We start from the raw sequence: 20,617 nt of genomic DNA, 5'->3' as shown, positions 1-20,617 counted from the left end.
CACCCTGCTTCCTCCCATCATGCTTTGCAACTGCGTAGAGACGCGGGACTGGAGCGGGGCATTCAGTCGTCCTCCCCCACTAACTTTGGCCGAATACCTACGTCTGACTCCACCCCCCTTCTCCGCGCAAACAGCGGCTTTTTCCCGCAGAGAGAACAGAAAAGCAGACCGAACCAAGGAAGGAGGGGGGGGGGAGGCAGTAGCGCCGTGCGAGGGAAGTAGTCCCGGCGCCAGGCAAAGCGCTGCTGCAGGGGCAGTTGCTCTCTCGCTGGGCCGGTAAGTGTTGATAAGGCGGCGCGAGGGAGCGCGCGGCCGAGGGAGGGGGAGGAGCCGTGGGTGAGTGGCAGCGGTTGGCTCGGCGCTGCGGGCGGCTCTGCCTTCTCGCTAGGACGAGGCGGGAGGCAAGGAAGGGGCGAGGCGGCGGCTCCTCTCATTTCCCTGTCCGGCGCCATTTTGTAGCGCAGCGAAGCAGCAAATAAAGAGCGGGGCGGGAAGCGAGCGTGGTGGTGCTGGCGCGGCGGCGGCGGCGGCGGTGTTGGCGGCGGCCTTCTCCAAGCAGAGGTGCTGCTGGGCCCGCTTGATTGATGCGACACGAGCCCCGGCGTGGAGGCACCCGCTGCAACCGGGAGACGACGACGACGCCTCGGGGCCGCCACGGGCGGGAGGTGAGTGGCGGCCTCTCTCCGCTTCCTCGCGCGCGGGCCGCATCCGCCCGCTGCAGTCCCCGCTACTACGGCTCCTGGAGAGACCCGGGGCTCGCCGGCCCTAAGCGGGAAGGGGCATCCATCTTACGGGCGGGGCGGGGAGCGCCTTCCCGGACTAACGTAACTCGAAGCGGGGGGGGGGGCTTAAACTCGGCGCCTTTTCCTGCGTTACGGGCACCCGTTACGGGCATTTCCTCATGGCTGTCGTCACCCCCCTCAAAAAAGCCTCCACACACTCCCCCCCCCCGCAGCGTTTTTCAGATAGCTTGTTTGGGACGGGCATCCTCTGCTCGCCTGTCGTGTTTACTATGGACCGGCCTTCGTAGACAGGAGCGTGGATACCCTGGGATTCTAAAATACTCGTTAGATGATTTCTTAATTACGAGGAGGCCTTTTATCCGTAAGACCTGAAAGGACTTGGCGACACGTTTTTATTTCTACGCCATTTGGATAGAGGGGGGATCGGAAGCCAGCCGTAGATGTGGATAGACAGGTAGATGCACACAGAGAGACATTCCCCACGCAGAATATGAAAGGTTATAAAGCTTTAGACTGCACTCCTCCCCTGCATTGGAGTCCGCGCCACTGTAATAAATGGGGCTTCGAAGTAAATAAGGATGGGATTGGACTGCAAGTCACATGGATGGGTTATTTAGGCTCGATTTGGCTCGCTGGAAAGTAATGGGTTCCTCAGATTGCAGGCATCACTACTTGGTGCAAGAGAGAAAGCAGGTTTGAACTGCCGCTGCTTAAAACAGCGATTTTATAAATAATTTAAAGTCAATAATTAGATTTTTGAAAAACAAACCCGTTTGTTAACTTTTCCAAGCAAATGTAGGTTACACTTGCTTTCTAATCAAAAGTCTGTTTGAAAATACGGGTTTGGCAGTATACGTTTCCAAATTGTAAGGCTAAGGTGCAAACTTGCTCAGTGGTATCAATTTATTGAGAGTTCGGTTGCTCTTTGGGGAGCAAAACAAGTACAGTATATGCTGTAACATCTCAAATGTTACAGATGCATTTCCAACGTAGAATTTGTAGACTGACTACTGGAAATATTTCTGTTCAAGCCAGTTTATATCCTTTGAGAACAAGAAACTTTTACACAATGTGTCAGATTCTAAGGAGTCTACTGGGTGCCCCCTTCCCAAGGTAATTTTCAGGTGCAGCTTACAATGTCTGGATTGATTGTCATAACCAAAAATTTGATATCTGTCACAACTCACCAAGAGTTCACTGGTATACTAAGTTAAAACGTGAATGAGTTGACTCTAGAAGTAAATGCATTCATTTATACATAATAGGATGTGCATGGAACACTTAAACAGACAAGCACTTTCCTCATAACTGCCACTATATTTGTTTCAGCCTGGATTGCTCTGTTGCTTGGAGATGGATGCTTAGCTTAGATCAGAAGTGGGTCAGGGATGAGAGAATTTCTTCATAATACACTGAAAATAAAATCTAGTTACATGACAGCACAGTTGTCTATTTTCTTAAATACTATGAAAACTGAGAAAAGATTTTACATGTGTGACTTGACAGAGTCATAAAAGTTAAGATGACATACTTGAGTGTTTCAGTTAAATACCTTTATATTTAACTTACATTTTGATGTTGAAACAGTTTAATTTGGTTATTTAACCAAATATAGTTAATAAAATATATGCAAAACAGCGGAAATAATAATACTCACATGTCCTTGCATTCATGAGGTTGTTTGGGTATGAATATGGGGTTTGTTACTTTTGGAATGGTATCTAGTATGGATCTGATCACGTTCTGAAGGTGGAGTATGTGCACTGAACACTGCAGCTACAATGACTTAAGAGGGATTGATGCTTACTTGCAATAGAAAAATTGGAACTTATCGAGGATCACAGGGTGGTGTGCAACTTCACTAAAGCCATTGGCTAATATGAGTTATAGGTATGACTTCTTTCTATAGCCATCTTGAACACAGATATGATAATACAAAATCTGAGTTCACAAATCCTGAAAGAACAATTTGTTCTTAAATTGATCAGCTTTACACAATAACATGAAGCCATGAATAAAGACTGGCTTTATGAGTTACCTATATAAAAGGGATAGAGATCCGTGTGTGTGTGTGTGGAGATGAAAGTGGCTCTCTAGGCCTCTGTTTGGCCATCAGACCTCTCCCTAGGCCACATCCTGCTTTGCACTATCCTCAAGTGTTTTTGCCTGTCATGAATGTATTCTTGAAGCCTGATAATGCCTGTTGCTTACCTGAATAAAGAACAGGAGGTATGTGAGTGTGTGCAGATGCTAGCCCACTGTAAAAAGACAAAATGTACATTTATTCCTTCTCTCACTTTTGCTTCAGGCCCTGACCACCACTGGCATGTAGCCCTCAGAAGGTTGCCCAGAGATATGGCCCCTTAAGACTTTAAAATAAATACTGTGATGAGTCTAGCTGAGGGAGACTTGGGGATTTAAAAACATATTGATTGCTCTTAGAAGTACCTGCTCTTTGCTAATAATTTAAGGAAAATATTTGATCCTATATGGATTTATCAACATTTTAATCTGGGTGTTGCAAGACTCATTCATGATTGAACAATTCCCAAATAAAGTTGCAAAAGATTGATTGACTGATTGATTGATTATTTTCCTATGCTGCTTTTCATTCAAATGAATCCCAGCAGCATACAAACAATACATAAAAATAACATCATAGAACATTACAAATACAGAATAAATCTTATATAATACTTAACAAATCAATGAAACAGTTACAAATCATCAGTAAAACAATTACCATCTATGAAACACTATTAACAAAACAACTAAAAAAATAAGCATCAAGTAAGATAAGTTCAGATTTTAAATTCAGCACAACGTAGTGGTTCCCTGACTGTCTCTGAGGTAGGTGTAGTGCCAGTTAATTGCAGGAATACATTCAAAAGTGCCTTTTCCTGGGAAGTTCTTGCCAGAAAAACTTTGGAACAAGGACACGGTATAGCTGGAAACAGGGTGTCAGTGAAGATATGAGACAATAACTAATGATTAGATAATTGGTATCAATATTATTTACAAAGATTTTTGGCAATAGAGACATAACATGCATTAGATATGGAAAGCTTATAGATGTCAGAAAAAGTATTTGAATACAAAATAATAGTTGTGTTAATTGGACAAAACTCAGAAACCCAGCAGGGTCATAAGGTAGAGTACACGTTTTAAAAAATTAAAAAGTCATGGATATCAGTAGGATTTAATTCAGATCATTTTCTCAGACTTTGCAGCAGATATGTATAAGCAGATACCTAGTACTGCTGTAAAAATGTTTAAACCAGTAACTTACATGTAAACCCTTTCTGTGCTGTGAAATGAGCTTTCTGTTAGCTGTAGTTACAGTTACACTCAACACAGGAGGTTGGATCCATATATTTGCTTTCTTGGACAGAAAGAACCCAAGATCCAGCAGAGGCTCTTACTGGAAAAAGCAAGAGACAGTTTCAGCAGAGGAATTCCTGTAACTGCCATCACCATCTCCCAAGGACCCTCTGACCCAGTTTTTCAGGAGGGATTGGAGAAGTTGGCTCCCCACCTCCTCCAATGGGAGAATCTTTTGGGTGGTGGTCTGCCCAGGGGTAGTCTGGATCTAATACATAGAGCCCAATTCTTCATAATTCTGGAAAGTACATAATGCTATGTTCAGTGGACTCAGTTCAGTTGGAGTGCATCATTATTTTCAGGTGGCATAAAAATGCTGGCTATGGTAGTAAGAGAACCAAATAATGATAGTGTTTGTTTCTTTTATGCAGAATTCACAATGACTAATGAAGAACCACTTCCGAAGAAGGTAAGCTTGAAAGCTGTAGCATTTGTATTTCTTTCTCAATATCGCATGAGGAAGTAGTTGAACTTGATTATTTTTGTTCTGTAGGTTCGCCTCAGTGATACAGACTTCAAGGTTCTACCTAGAGAGGAGTTGATCTTAAGGTAAAGTGATAGGCTACCTTCTACTTAAAAACCATGCATCTCTTAACTGTTTCATTTTGAATAACTTCCATTTTCATGGTAACAGGGAACTAAAAAGCAATTTTAAGTTTAATGAGGTAGAAAGATTTCCTACTGTCTGCGGAGAAAAAGAACATTGTTTATCCAAAGGCAAGTAGCTGGAAATTCTGCACTTAGAATGCAAAAAGGAAAAAAGTCATTTGATATACTTTCAGACTGTATAGAGAATTCCGGAGGAAAGAATGTAAGAGTATGACCAAGAGTCTGCATCTTGGCAGTCTTGGGTTTGTAACAGAAATAAACTCTCCATGTCTTTCATATATGAGGCTAGAAACTTGTTTTAATACTGCAGAAATGAAGGATGGAAAGGTGCTTAGGGTGGTGCTAGATGTGAGATTGTCTATAGCTCATTGTTTTTGGTTGGAAAGAGCTTAAGATATTTAATGAATACCCTATTGTGTGTTTAAGTGTGATCTTGTCTGTACTCCCACTTTGCACCAAGCATGCCATAATTTAAGATTCAAAAACAATTTTCCTTCCTCATTAGGTGGAAGCAGTATGAAGCATATGTGCAAGCTCTGGAGGGCAAATATACAGACCTTAACTGTAAGTGGAAACTCAATTGCAAAATAGAAGTGATAGTAAATAGTTTTTTTTAAGAGGAAGCGGTTGGGTTTTCTGTACAGCTCAGAAAAGTGTCTGAACAGCCCTTTAAGTAAGCTTGCTTAGGCTGATCCACAAACCCTTTAGAACTGTAATTCCCTTCAAAGGTTCACTTTTATCTATCTACTTCGAGTTCAGACATATTAATGGCATTACCAGTTCAGTCACTCAGGCTTAAGTAACCTATCTCTGATGTACATTGTTCAAATTGATGTGTCACAAGCCACATTTTAAGTCATTGGTATACAGTGTTTACTAAGCTTAAATGTGGTTTATGTTTTTAAAAAACCCCAACAAAGAAACAAAACCCAGACATAAATAAAATATACACATAACTAGCAGCAGCTGGTGTAAGCTTCCTAATCTATTCTCCTATCCTGCCATCCCTTTTGTACAAAAGTATTCCAGGTAACCCATAGGAGGAGATGAGAAAGTGGTTGGCTCAAATTAATGTTAAAGGTTTTTGGTAGTCTTTTCAGAAGTTGGTGTGTTAGAAGTGCCTCTGCTAAGTTAAATGAATTCAACAGATCTATGAGTGGGACTGGTCCCATTGGGTATCTTCGTTAAGCCAGCATTTACTGTCTGCAGTAGTTTGGTTAACTGCAGTAAATGGAAACCCTTGCTCAAACTGATACTGTTGTAAGTGCTGTGGGTGCATCTGATAATTAAATACTTACTTTTGTTTCAGGAGGCTTAAGCAGGATTTCTGAAATGCTATCATAAAATCACAGTGCTGTGACCTTGCCTGTAGCCATCATGTATGTTTTGTGGTCTCCTCTGCAGTCACAGCTAAAGACCAGTTTGAGAACTATGGTTTTAGACCAGCCTTCTCCAGCTGGTGCTGTCCATATATTTTTGGCTTCCAATCCTATCATTCCTGGTTATTGACTGCTGCTTGCGGTGGAGTAGTTTAAAACATATGGAGGGCACCAGGTTGGGGTATGCTGTTCTTGAAAAACATTAATATAGAATGAATGATAAAGTGTATCATATTTTGTGTATATGCATCTTCTGATCATTGTGGAATTCTTTAAGCCAATACGATGGGTTCTTGCTGTAAAGTCAGGTATGGGAAACCTGTGGCACTCCAGATATGGTTGTATGCTTCCCATCATAGGGTTGTTGGTTCTGCTGCCTGAGGCTGAGGTGAACTGGGGTCCAACAAAATCTTGGTGAGCCACAGTTTCTCTGTCAGTACCTGCTTATACAGATAAAATTACTTCAGAGGGTTTTTTTAATCTTTACTTTGCAATCAGATTTGTTTGATTTGTTAACATAAACCCATTCAGTCAGAAAACATCAGTGTAAAGTGGTATTAAAGTAAGTGTTGTTGAACTCCTCTGTATCCTTGGGATTTGAGTTCAGGTTATTTTAAGCGATTTGAATGTCAAAATTGTCCCTCTGGAAAGAGAAGCTTGCCTTTACATATCCACCTTGGGATTAATACTGGGAACAACAATTAGGCACCAAAGAATATTTGTACAGGTTACCATGAGATACCTCTAGAGTGACAAGCAAGCTTTTTTCTAAACACCCAAGAGAGCGCTATCTCAAGTATGAGTTTAATTATTGTTGACTGATCTCAAACAAAATGCAGTTTGTAGAAAAGTTCAGTTCTTTTCTCCCAGTTGGGGTCTTGGGATACTCCAAGCCGTTATTATTGGTGTGTTTGTACAGGCAGCAGAAAGTTTTTACCAGTTTTAGGACAAAGCTAAATACCAGACTATAGTTCTGTCACCCTCAATGTGCTGTCTCTGTCCTCTGTAGATGTTAATAGATCCACAGCATGAATTTTGTTTGTGAGACACTGCAATCACAGTAATGGTCTAATCCCCTTTAAGTGCCTCTAAGTCCTTTAAACATGGCAACTGCTTTTCAGCTTTCTAGTTGTTATGGAGGTTATGTAATCTTCTATGAACTTAATATCCTTTGTTAATAGTTAAAACATGCTATGTTGGTGTCTCATGAATTTAACTCTACAAAAGCTTTTGCCTATATATAGAGAGAGAGAGTGTGTGTGTGTTATTTTTTTAAGATTGTACAATATTTTGTTGCAGGAGTAGGCTAACTTGGGCACCTAAAAAATAAATAATTGCTTCTCAAAAGTGTTGTTGTTTAGTCGTGTCCGCCTCTTCGTGACCCCATGGACCAGAGCACGCCAGGCACTCCTGTCTTCTACTGCCTTCCGCAGTTTGGTCAGGCTCATGTTTGTAGCTTCGAGAACACTGTCCAACCATCTCGTCCTCTGTCGTCCCCTTCTCCTTGTGCCCTCCATCTTTCCCAACATCAGGGTCTTTTCCAGGGAGTCTTCTCTTCTCATGAGGTGGCCAAAGTATTGGAGCCTCAGCTTCACAATCTGTCCTTCCAGTGAGCACTCAAGGCTGATTTCCTTAAGAATGGATAGGTTTGATCTTCTTGCAGTCCATGGGATTCTCAAGAGTTTCCTCCAGCACCCTAATTCAAAAGCATCAATTCTTCGGCAATCAGCCTTCTTTATGGTCCAGCTCTCACTTCCATACATCACTACTGGGAAAACCATGGCTTTAACTATACGGACCTTTGTTGGCAAGGTGTCTCTGCTTTTTAAGATGCTGTCTAGGTTTGCCATCGCCTTTCTGCCAAGGAGCAGGCGTCTTTTAATTTCGTGACTGCTGTCTCCATCTGCAGTTATCATGGAGCCCAAGAAAGTAAAATCTCTCACTGCCTCCATTTCCTCCCCTTCTATTTGCCAGGAGGTGATGGGACCAGTGGCCATGATCTTCGTTTTTTTGATGTTGAGCTTCAGACCATATTTTGCGCTTTCCTCTTTCACCCTCATTAAAAGGTTCTTTAATTCCTCCTCACTTTCTGCCATCAAGGTTGTGTCATCTGCATATCTGAGGTTGTTGATATTTCTTCCGGCAATCTTAATTCCGGCTAGGGATTCATCCAGCCCAGCCTTTCGCATGATGAATTCTGCATATAAGTTAAATAAGCAGGGAGACAATATGCAGCCTTGCCGTACTCCTTTCCCAATTTTGAACTAATCAGTTGTTCCATATCCAGTTCTAACTGTAGCTTCTTGTCCCACATAGAGATTTCTCAGGAGACGGATGAGGTGATCAGGCACTCCCATTTCTTTAAGAACTTGCCGTAGTTTGCTGTGGTCGACACAGTCAAAGGCTTTTGAATAGTCAATGAAGCAGAAGTAGATGTCTTTCTGGAACTCTCCAGCTTTCTCTATAATCCAGCTCATGTTTGCAATTTGGTCTCTGGTTCCTCTGCCCCTTCGAAATCCAGCTTGCACTTCTGGGGAGTTTTCGGTCCACATACTGTTTAAGCCTGCCTTGTAGAATTTTAAGCATAACCTTGCTAGCGTGTGAAATGAGTGCAATTGTACGGTAGTTGGAGCAATTCTTTGGCACTGCCCTTCTTAGGGATTGGGATGTAGACTGATCTTCTCCAATCCTCTGGCCACTGCTGCGTTTTCCAAATTTGCTGGCATATTGAGTGTAGCACCTTGACAGCATCATCGTTTAAAATTTTAAATAGTTCATCTGGAATATCATCACTAGTCCCTAGAAATAGAAATGAAGGGTGACATTCCGTGAAGTAGTTTCATTAGTGAAGGGACTTCTGGCTGTGCTTTGGAACTTACCCTCCCTTTTCTCTCCTAATCTGTTCAGGGGGTTCCAGCAACCCTCTGAAGCAAATTTGAGGAGGAAGTAGGGGAAGAGGAGAGGGAGGGGGAGTTCCTCTATTATAGACTACTGGTCCTACCTGTTGTTGACAGCTGACAGGAAAAAGGAAGGTAGAAAAAGGGTAGGAATCTCCTAATTGATCTTTGCTGTGTTTGTGCAGCTTTGCTTGCTGTAGAAGAGCTATTCCTTTCCCCGTTAAATTCTTGTATGTGGGTTTAGTTGATTCAATAGGGGAGCAGAAGCAAACAAATTTGATGGTCAAGTTGTTTTTCTTAGACAAAAATTTGGTTTAAGGTCTTTATAGGCTCCCACTAAAACTTTACTGTTTGCTTTGCCATTCAACAATAGCTAATGATGTAACTGGATTGAGAGAGTCAGAAGAAAAGCTGAAGCAGCAACAGCAAGAATCTGCTCGAAGAGAAAATATTCTAGTGATGCGGCTGGCAACTAAGGAACAAGAGATGCAAGAGTGTACTGTAAGTGAAGCTTTTCGACTTGTTGCAGATGAATGTGTCTGTGTTGATATATTTATTTTTAGCTTAACATCCTGTATGTGGAATACTATTAACATCCTGTGGTGTTTGCTTCAACTATCCTGTTGCATGAGTGTTTTTTTCAGTCTTTTTGGTCAAAAGGCCACATTCCTGGCAGAATGAAAACTTTAATGAATCATGATGCCTTCATCTTTTTAAGTGACTGAGAACTACCCTAGATTAGTAGCAGACCTAAGCAAAGTATAGCTACTTTTAAAATAACAACAATAAAATGCTGTGCACATTTAATTCTGCTGTGATGCATAGGTAGCTGAAACAACTTATGTGTAGCCAAATTGTGGTGGTGTATGGCGAAGATGACCCAGCTGTTCTGATCTATATATGTCTTCTCTACTTCCAAAGTGAGTTAATGGAGTCCCAAAGATATTTCAGGAAGCAGGCTCAGTATTCACTATTGACTTCTGTACCTACAATAAGAGGAACAGCACTTTTCCTTGTGAATGACTTCCTTCAAGTAATTTGTCGTTTTACTTAATTCACTTAATTTAGGTGTACCTGTATAAATGTAGAAGCAGAGCTTGGCTTCCCAGTTTGTGAATAGTTCTAGCAGACAAGACTAGAATATTGGTTGGCTTAGGGAAATATCACTGTGATTAGGGAGGTATTTCTAGCTATATGCCTATTCTGCAGAATCTCAAACTTATCAGCCCATAGCTTGGGAGTTGATACATTTATGTTCATTACTTTTTGTGCAGTTTACTGCATAAATATTTTCAGATCAGAGATTGGCTAGCAGTTGCTTTGGCCACCTTTTCTGCAAGCTGTATTTCATACTTTTTGCCAAGCTATTTGGTTCTTAGCACTGATGTAGCTCCTTTAAAGCACTTTGAGATGGGGATTCTAGAAGAAGACAAAAGTTACCCTGATTTAGAACTTCCCAACTGATATCACAGTACCAGTGTTCATTGAGTAATAAATATTGGCAGAAGAAAATGTGTTAAGTAGAATTTTCTCTAATGTAGTATTCATTCAAATAACAATGAATTTTGAAGAGATCTGTCCTGCAAGTTCATATTTCCTCTTAAGATAGGTAAAAAAAAAAAGGTTTTAAAAATTCTACCCCCCAAAAAAGGATCAAAGCCACATATTTATTGGCCAGTCAAATGTCTCTTTGATGTTACCTGCCTTTTTACAGAAGTGCATGCAAAGATGAAAACTACTGCCAATGTTAAAGAGAGAACTTGATGTAAGCCTGCTAGTTACTACTAGTACAACTTAAAATTTGGTTGAGAACAACTTATAGCTCTAGCTTTTGAGGAGCTTAAAGTGTAAAATTTCAAATAAAAGGCATATGTAGATTCATTTATTTTATAAAATGTGTATACCGCTTGATTGCGGTGGATGTTCTGAAGGTGCTATGGGTTAAATTTTTGGAGTAGTTCCTGGAGGATGATACAGTGATGATAAAAAAAAAATCCTAGGAACCCAGTATGCTGGTGGAACAAACACAAAATTGCCCTGTTCTTTGGATCCATTCTAAGCATCCAAATTCCGTGCATTCCTGTCAGTTTCGGTGTTCAGTTGTATTCAAGTATGGGGGTATCAGACTGAAATGGGTTAAGTTGGCTCATGAAAGCTTATAAATGCCAATGTAATCATTTTACCCCCTTTTATGCAGAATCAGATCCAGTACCTCAAGCAAGTCCAGCAGCCAAGTGTTGCTCAACTGAGATCAACAATGGTGGACCCAGCCATCAACTTGTTTTTCCTAAAAATGAAAGCTGAACTGGAACAGACTAAAGACAAACTGGAACAAGCCCAAAATGAACTGAGTGCCTGGAAATTTACACCTGATAGGTAAACAAAACATACTCCCCAGTCAAGACTTCCCTGACAGAGAATGCTTTGGTGGGACAACCACGTACTCGTTTCCACACCAAGACTCAGACGTTTTGAGCCAAAAGCCACATTCTTATACTGTCCAGCTTGTAATGCTTAATGTAAAACTTATCAGATGAACCTTGTGTTTCAGCTTTTCCCCCCCTTTGCTTCAGAGGCCTGACAGCGTCGGACTATTCTGAAGAAGTGGCCACCTCAGAAAAAGTGCCCTTTCTAGAACATGTAGACATTTGCGAAGTGGTTCTGTTTGAAGAAAATAGAGGGAGAAGCAGAAGTCTAAAGTCTGTGGCACACTATGTCTACAGACAGTTTGGAGGAGAACCTAGAGATTTTAAATCATGAATTGATCATGTCAAATTCGAGTAAAACATTAAAATGGAATATGCTTCGCTCTTAACCCTAAACCTAGTGACTTAGAGACTGATTAAGTCAGTTTTGCCAATAAGACTGTGGACTTCCTCCTTGTTCACTGAACTGCTGGGTCAAAACTCAATGAGGTGAATTTTGCTTAAATCACATTTGGTAATCAGCTTTGAATAGCTGTGAGAACACGCACACAGTCAGTGTTGATTTTTCCTAGCATTTGGGTTCCATAGGACTTCAGTGAACCTTTTCATGGCTTTGAATAACAAATTGTTCTGTGGATGGCTGGCAATATGTGAACTCCTAAATCCAGTACTGTACGTATAGTTGCAATTTAATTACATCTTCCTAACCTTGTTGAAGCAGTTGTGTACATCCTGGATCTCAACTAGTATATCTAACCCCAAACTAGTTGTGATTCTTTTACTGCCCTTATCCATGCAGAAGTGCCATTCATAATTTTTATCCTGAGACACTATGTGCAGGCTATACAAGGTACTGCAGTAGTAGTTACTTCCAGAGTTTGTTTGGGGCATTTGCATTCCACTGTATAACTAGTTTTTGTACTGCAGCCTTCTATAAAATGTGCCTTGAAATAGTTGTACTGCATAGTTCAGGGGACACTGCTGTTCGTACTACTGTATGGGAAGCTTTCATGTAGTATGAATATAAATATGTAGAACAGGCTGCTACTTGATTTTGTCCTGTTCTCTGGAAGAGAGATGATGTTGAAGCAAATTGCATGCATCCCACTGGTTGGCATCAGTTCAGAAGAGTTGATACTTTTTGATGCCTCGTCATGTCCCAAGTGATTTCCAGGAATGGTAGTCTGGGACAGTTTAGTGTGCATTCTTGAGGTCACAATGGAAAGACTGCCGAATATAATTGAACCATAATAGTCAATATATAATAACAGAAAGAAAATTAAGGACTGTTTCATAGTAGGTAAAATATAAGAACAAATATTTTAATGTTCCAGTTCCAGCATTCCCAATGCAGTATTGGTTGAGTTAAATAAAAGATACTTCTAAGAAGTACTTTTTAGCTCTGCTTTAGATAATTATTACAGCATATGAAATGTGGTAGTATATGAAGCTTTGTCCATTATTGAGTCTACATCGAAAGAAAACCTTGAAGCAAAAACAAATTGCATCTTTCAAACATCTTGGGGGGATGCTATGGAAAATCTTTTAAAGGTCTAGCATCAAAACAGGTAAGACCAACAGAGAAAACAGCAAAAACTGTCTTAATATGTTGCAACTGACTTTGTAAAACTTGTTAAATGTATAATCAAAAATCATTTCTCATAGGTATGTTTTAATTGTGGGATGCCATACAGATTATTTGTGAACTTCAGCTTAATCAATTCATGTTTGGATAGAGGATGGTGACTTCAAATGTTTTTGGGTTCTTAAGGTGACATGAACCTAAGTATGAACTTGCTTCGTTTTCACTTCAAATAGACATCTGGAAAAACTAAGTTTTGCTTGATTTTTAGAAAAATGAGTATCTTAGTCTTGAACAGGTCTTTGATATATACATATTTCCACTTACTGTGAAATCGCGTCCCTTTAAACATTTATTTGATATGCCTTACAAATGACTTTGCTACACATTTTAAAGGTCTAAGGGGTGGGATCTTAATTTATCCCTTTCAAGAAATATTTTCATCATTTGTCCTCCATGTGTTTTGCCAAAATTTCTTTTTGACTTGATACTTGAAAGTACTAGTTCACTCTTCTACAGATTAATGTGGTTCTGAAGGGTCAAAGGAACAGTTCTTGTATTTGCACATCACTTTTTGTGGATCATTGTCTGTGCTCAAGAGCTGACTGTTTCAACAGTGTTTTAAGTATTGTATTGCATTGTCCTTGTTCATAGGATTCCAGATAAAGTAGGGGAAATCACTGAATGCTATATTTTAACTGTCACTGATACCACACATAGTATCCAATAGTGATGCTAATTATGGGGGTGGCATCATTGAGGCTTCCTAGTTAACAGGAAAATGCTTAAAAATTATAACTTTAACAGAATATTTGATTTGTTAAATAGGTGGTAGCTTTCATTGCAGCAGCATCCTGCAATTCTGTTAGCTTGTTACTGTTGTTGCCATTCTCACCCATTTATAATCTCTTTCTTGACAGAAATAGTTTCTTGAATTTTTATACGAGACAGTAGTTTGGTGAACATGAAAACATAAGCAACAACTTAAATTCCTATGTAGGTTCTTAAAGAGATTATGTTGTGCTGGAGGTGGACATGAAGAATGCATCATGGATATTCTGAAATGGCTGAAATTCTTGAAGGCACAGGCCAAGATCCAAAGAACCATCCTTCAAAGAGTTTGAGGGTTTTGACTTTTTTTTTCTTGAACCAAAGCTTCATAGAATGCAAGGGATGATTTTGAAACTGAGAAGAGTTTCAGAAATTAATGAGGGCTGTTATTAAAGAAAATTTTAAAAAATCAGGAGCTGTTCAATCCCCTCTTGTATACTTAAAGCAGCTCTTTGGATCCTGGCCATCAGCTTTGTGTGATAACCAAGGGTCACTTCATGCAAATTGTTTTCTGTATTGATCATTGTTTCCATGTAGAAAAAATAGGTATATGCCATAACATGTGATGCATACTGATATGTACTTCAGCACATGCACACTTAGTGTGTGTGATTAGCAGTGGGTTCCATGTATTCAGAACACATGCACATGTCACATTATGGTGTAAGGTTAGTTTTCCTATGTGGAACAGGTTTATGTAGGAAAATGCCTTGTGTGAAGTACCCTTCTATGTCTTGAATTGTAGCAGAGAACACTTGCAAACGTTGAACTTTTATTTAGCCACGATTGCAGTATAAACAGGCAAAAAAGCTGAGAATTGGGTGGTGAAACAGTTACATATCTGCTTAAAGTTTTTGGGTAGGTGCATACAGGATTTGCAAGGAATACATAATAAGGAAAATGAAATGTTAACGTAAATTTGCTGGGATTATAGTAGATCCATATAGGTAAGCTTCAAGAATATGTGTCCCAGCCAGAGAAAAATAGGTAATGTAAGTGACAGGAACCTTTATAGAGAACAACATATTTTAAAAGGATAATAAATTGTGCAGACACAGTCAGGTTCTAAATTTTGTTCTAATACTGTTCTTGCATCATATGTCACATTTTCATAGCTTACCTTGTTCATGAAACTATTATCTGCAATTTTTAAGCCCCCATGATTTTATTTCATACAAATTTTGAAGCTGTATTTGTTTCCTTTAGTTTTGGAATCTTCCTTGCATTACTAAGGTCTATAATATCTTAGGTAGAAGTTTTCCCCCCAGCCCTTCTATCAGAATGGGCTCTTCTGCCTGCAAAGCATCTTCATATCACTGAGCAGTGTATCCTTTTGCTATATGCTATCACATGATGTCTGAAACTGCAGTGTTTCATGTAAAATAGAGCTGCATGTTTTAGTTAGCCAAAACATGGAAATGCCTTTTAGTATATGTTGAGTGGTTTTCCTGAACTGAAACAAGATTGCATAAATCCTGGACATGTAAACAAAAGTGTATATATAGCATATTATTTGTGCATTTTTGTGTGAAGTCACACAGAAAGAAAGCAACTAGCTGTCACAGTTCTATAAATTAGATCATGCGCATTAATCAGTTATATGCTAAAATATGTAAGACAGTGGCATGATCTAGCTGCTTCTGTTTGTGGAAAGTATATTGTAACTTATTTTGCTAAACACCCTGCAGTGTGCTGCTTAACTCCTGCAGATCACTTACACATAGTGGCCAGAGCTCTGTGGACTCATGGCTTATGGTGCTGCTCTGGCGGAGTACCTACACACTACGATGACTTACCAGAAATGGTAAGACTGCATTGCAATGTGTTGCATTGCTCATCACAGGAGCAGCATACCTAGCACAACACAGAAAGAGGATTAAAATAAATTTCTTGATGAGCCCCTTCTGAATCATATCTCAGTCCTTTGGATTGGATCCAAGCCCATTTAAATGGGACAAGTTGGGTATTATTAAGTCCCATTGATTTTACTCGATCTCTAAGCATGACTAACCCCCCCCCCTTTATTGGTACTCTGCGGTTGTGTCATTTTTTCCTAAGGTTTTGGATTCTTTTCTGCTCATTTGCATTCTTGGTATGGCAAGTTTGCCTTTTGTAAAGCATTATTATGCAACATAATGTTAGAGTCATGCAATTTTGCATAAAGTCATGACTAGAGCCTCCAGTATATTGGTAAAATGAGATTGTTCATTGCTTGCAAGCCAGATCATTGACTATACTGGGTTCTAGCCAGTGCTAGTCCTGCTCAAAGTAGACCCATTGAAATTAATGGCCATGATTAACTTAAACCCTTTAATTTCAGTGAGTCTACTCTGATTAGGACTTAGTTGGATGCAACCCATTATGTTCAACACTGCTTTACTTCTCCCACCTTCCCTTCCTTAGAGGCACAACTAAGTTCATTTTCTTTTGAAAATTGCTTCATGCTGTAGTTGGAGTATAAGAACAACAAAAGTCATTTGATCATTTAAAATGTTCAACTGTAGAACTTGCCTTTCAGTTTCTCGGAACAGGGCCAGAAGATCAGCAGACGATGATGGATCAGCCTCTGGTATCTATAGGGAGACTTTGTACAATGACAACTGGCAGTAAGATGCTGTAGCGTGACACATACAGGAATACCACTTCAGTAACTACTTTTAAAAAGGGAGATGAGAGAATATTGTCTTCATTTTGTGATAGATGGCTCTTTCCTTTACAGCCAAACAGGCAAAAAGTTAATGGCGAAGTGTCGAATGCTTATCCAGGAGAATCAAGAGCTTGGAAGGCAGCTGTCCCAAGGACGTATTGCACAACTTGAGGCAGAGTTGGCTTTACAGAAGAAATATAGTGAGGAGCTTAAAAGCAGTCAGGATGGTAAGGGTTTTTTTTATAAAGAAAATAGAAAAAGTGCCTTTTATCTGTAGGCTTCACCAGTTAATGTTATGATGTGGGTATTATGTTTCCACTGTAGAGCATGTTTAAATATTATGAATAAAGGGATAATTTCAAGCTCATTTAATCAAGTTCCATGGAAGCACAAAAAATTAAACATAAAGCTAGTTTTTCATGAAGGTAAATGTAGTGTGACATGTGAAATAACAGATTGACTAGAATATGAAGGAATTCCACTAGGAAATAGTCATGTGTGACTACTTGCATATGTGTGTGTTTGATACTTTGCCCTCCAAGGGTGCTGTGGACTTTATTCTAAAACAGAAGCCTTCTTTGCTACACAGCAGAAGACTAATTTGAAATTGAGGAAAGTACAACAGCATTATGTGATAAAACATGGTGGTCTGCTTTTCATAGTAAAGCAACCCAGGCCCCTTTAAGTGGCAGACAGGCACACAGGTACCTAAAGTAGTTATCAGGATCACAGAGTTTGCTTTGTAAATTTTGTTTTGGCCCAGTTCTGACCAGCACACTTCCAGAAGAAGTCATACAAAGTTAAAATTAGTATCTAATTTATTATTATGAATTTTACCTTCAGTTGTAGATAGATGTCTTGAGTTAGAGACATGGGGGTGCTTTGGTATAATGCTACACTTTGTATCACAACTAGCGGAAACTTTTGCTGTAGGGATTACCCGGATTTAACCCTTCATTGGAAATAGTTTTGGGGACAAGTAGGATTGTAGGCACTAGAGAAATTAAATTGCTCTTGACTGGGTATTGAAATTTTCTAATAGTAGAAAATACCGAAAAAAATCACGATTGTATGTTTGTGGAATGAAGTTGTTACTGCTAATGTTTGCCTGTGTTGGCATACTTATTAGTATCATTCTATCAGGCTGGTGATGAACAGCAAACTTCCAAAGAGTATGTTGATATTACATTTATTCATATTGCCAAATATGTATGAACCATAGCTGTCAACCTTTCCCTTTTCTTGCGAGGAATCCTATTCGGAATAAGGGAATTGCCTTTTTAAAAAAGCTTTAAAAAGCTATGGTATGAACACTGTGAGTGAAGTTTTTTAAATGTACAGTTAGTGATTATATACTACATAGGTTTTTATATGAGGGATCATGGTACAGAAACATTACTGGTGCAAAAACAGAACATTATTTGCCATGGAACCCCAGTTTTCCCCACTTCCAAAGATAGCATAGAAGATCATGCAAATTAATACGTATAAATGTGGTGATGTATGCTAAGAGTAAATGTTTTAAGGCAAAATGCCCAGAAGTTATAAGGAAGACGCATGTAACCATGCAGGTTGGGACTGCCATCCCTTAACCTTGGAGCTTTTGCAGATATCTTAACAAATCAATAGCGGTAACAGTTTTTTCCCCTTGAAGAATCTTTGCCTGATAATGCATTTGGGTCCTGGTGCCAAATTCTTTGCATTTGGATTTGCAGGAACTTGCTGCTTCGTTTATAATCATTTTGGTAGGCATATTGAGATTAAAACAAACATTCTATGAAATGTCTTCTGCTCTGTATTTTTCTCTAGTTCTTTTTCTTTGTATATGCCCATGAGTGTGTGCTACCCATTGGGTTGTGCTGTCCTACCATGGCATGTGGAAGTTATTTTTTTGGAGCTCTGTATTGGCTATGTAGATTAGGAAAAATATGTACACAAAGCCATCAACATATGAATATGTTATTAACTAAGTTGAGGTGGCTTGAGACAGTTTTAGGATATATAAATGAGCTATTTTAAGTGTATGCTCCAAATGTGTTTTTCTTCATGTAGAACTGAATGATTTCATCATCCAACTTGATGAGGAAGTAGAAGGTATGCAAAGTACCATTCTAGTCCTACAGCAACAATTGAAGGAGACTCGCCAGCAGTTGGTTCAGTATCAGCAGCAGCAGCAGTCACAAACCTCAGCCCCAGGTAGCAGCCGGACTCCAACTTCAGAAACTGCAGACCAGGGAGAAGCCATGAGCAAAGACTGCAGTCGTATGGCAAATGGACCAAGCAATGGCAGCTCGTCTCATCAGAGGACAGCTGGGCCTGGTTTTTATAGAGAGGGCAGTGGAACAGAGGATGACTTTCCACCCTCACCAAGCAATGGTAATAAGCTTTCCAACCACTCTGAAGATAGAACTGGCAGAGGATCTGGTAGCTATATAAATCAACTCAGTACTGGGTACGAAAGTGTAGACTCTCCCACTGGTAGTGAGAATTCTCTAACTCACCATTCAAATGACACAGACTCCAATCACGATTCTCAAGAGGAGAAAACAGTCAGTGTGAAAGGTAACAGAACTGCGGGGTCTCGTCATGTTCAGAATGGTTTGGACTCAAATGTCAATGTACAGGGTTCAGTTTTGTAACCTTTTTTCTGCAACATTTTTATATAGTGTCGTTTAAATTGGGAGAAGAAACTGTCCAGAACTGTTCAGATTAGTGCATATATGTCACAATTCTGCCTTTGTGGGTTTTTTGCTTCGATACCTCTGCCACTTCTGAAATTTTAACAATTACATTGAATGTTGCTAAAAGGATGTTTGTGTAGGCTCAAGATATTTTTGAGTTAATGTGAAGTTGAAACGAATTTTATTTCCAGGTATAACACAATGATGTCTGTACAAATCTGTGTATATCTAGAACTTGTGCTGCGTAAGGGCATTCTTTTCTCATACTGTTATAACACTCAAATTGTCATAATAGTTGTGAGGTAATGACTGCCAAGTTTGCCCAGTACAGTAGTTTTATAACTAAAATGAACTTGGTGAAGGAGTCCTGTAGTAGTCTGTGTTCCAGTTTTGCCACCATGCATCTGTGCGTTCTCTTTAGGTGACCGAATGTTTAAGAATTTTGTGTGCATAGTTACTCGGTTTAAGAACTGTTGTATCCTGTTAATGCATATTGCTCTGTGACTCCAATATTATCTTAACTGTACTGACCAAACCTAAATAAAGATTTTTAATAATGTAATTTATTTAGTCCTTCTGTGTTTGTCTTGTGCAGACTTGTTGGGCTTTTCTTTACTTCAGTTTATATAGAACCCTTCATTATAATATGCAGTCTTCATTGTAATAGATAAAAGCATGTACTTGAAAGTCATTTAAGCTTTATGGTGCTCTTATCAGTATACAGTATGTGGCCCCTTTCTCATAGTGAATGTACAGCTCTTGCCACTGAAGCTTTTTTTAAAAAAATGCAAGTGGTACATTTTGCTGTGGTCATGAAGTATTGACAAAAAATATAGTTGCCTCAGGAATGTGCTTAAATGAAGTGACTGAAAATTTTCCATAGTGGAAATCCATAGATGTGCTTATCATGGGATAAAGAGGACATCTAACCACACATTTTCTGTGGGAGAATTGGAATTCTGAATTGCTGGTTGAAACATCAACCATCCTCTTTAAGTGCATTTAACTAGAATGGATATGTCAAACACTGTCATAGTACAGTTTTTGCTATGCTTTGTGAAAATGATTGGGAGAGGTAGGATTTTGTTTCCAAGGTGCCTTACATCTACATGTCAAACTCCTTTAGGCTTCAGTGTGACACAGTACCAAAGCAAAAACTCTGAAACCCTAGTGCAAACTTCCATACATTGGCATGCAATTACATATGGCTTTTCCAGACCTTGTTCATGATTTGTGTGTTGCAGAAGCATTTAACTTAAACCCTTCCAAAATCCACCTTCCGTGGATGACACTGGGTTCTGATATTATGAAAAAGTCGTTTTTTCCTATTGCAGTCGTTAACAGTCGTCAACAGGCTCATCACAGCTATCTGCCAATCACCCATTCCCACCACCCTTCTGAGTAATACCCCTCCCCACCTTCTCACTATATAGAAGGGTCT

The 20,617-nt window shown here is 39.6% G+C and overlaps 2 protein-coding genes across 3 annotated transcripts in view; one reads left to right on the top strand and one right to left on the bottom strand.

The window, feature by feature from the left end:
- Positions 1-20,617, bottom strand: part of ACAT2 (acetyl-CoA acetyltransferase 2) — an 833,137-nt gene that overhangs the window by 733,097 nt on the left and 79,423 nt on the right. The gene's annotated exons all lie outside the window — the stretch shown is intronic.
- WTAP (WT1 associated protein) lies at positions 5-19,738 on the top strand. 2 transcript variants are annotated; one of them, XM_083732505.1, is made up of 9 exons: positions 5-276; positions 460-665; positions 4,496-4,533; positions 4,618-4,673; positions 5,239-5,297; positions 9,383-9,510; positions 11,207-11,385; positions 16,568-16,722; positions 18,548-19,738. In XM_083732505.1, exons 1-9 carry the CDS (start codon positions 20-22, stop codon positions 19,132-19,134), a joined length of 1,665 nt encoding a protein of 554 aa, XP_083588631.1. In that variant the 5' UTR covers positions 5-19; the 3' UTR covers positions 19,135-19,738. The 2 variants fall into 2 exon arrangements, with proteins under 2 accessions (XP_083588631.1, XP_083588632.1); XM_083732506.1 differs by lacking the exon at positions 460-665 and having other exon boundaries at positions 22-276.

This window comes from Podarcis gaigeae (assembly GCF_964106915.1).
Source record: "Podarcis gaigeae genome assembly, chromosome: 3".
NCBI lineage: Eukaryota > Metazoa > Chordata > Lepidosauria > Squamata > Lacertidae > Podarcis > Podarcis gaigeae.
The sequence above is the reverse complement of the archived record's forward strand: the minus strand, read 5'-3'. Positions and strand labels throughout refer to the sequence as shown.

Coding starts and splice junctions, on each gene's coding strand:
- WTAP (XM_083732505.1), top strand. CDS start 20: ATGCTTTGCAACTGCGTAGAGACGCGGGACTGGAGCGGGGCATTCAGT. Junction 4,534..4,617: donor AAGAACCACTTCCGAAGAAG/GTAAGCTTGAAA, acceptor TTTGTTCTGTAG/GTTCGCCTCAGTGATACAGA. Junction 16,723..18,547: donor GCTTAAAAGCAGTCAGGATG/GTAAGGGTTTTT, acceptor TTCTTCATGTAG/AACTGAATGATTTCATCATC.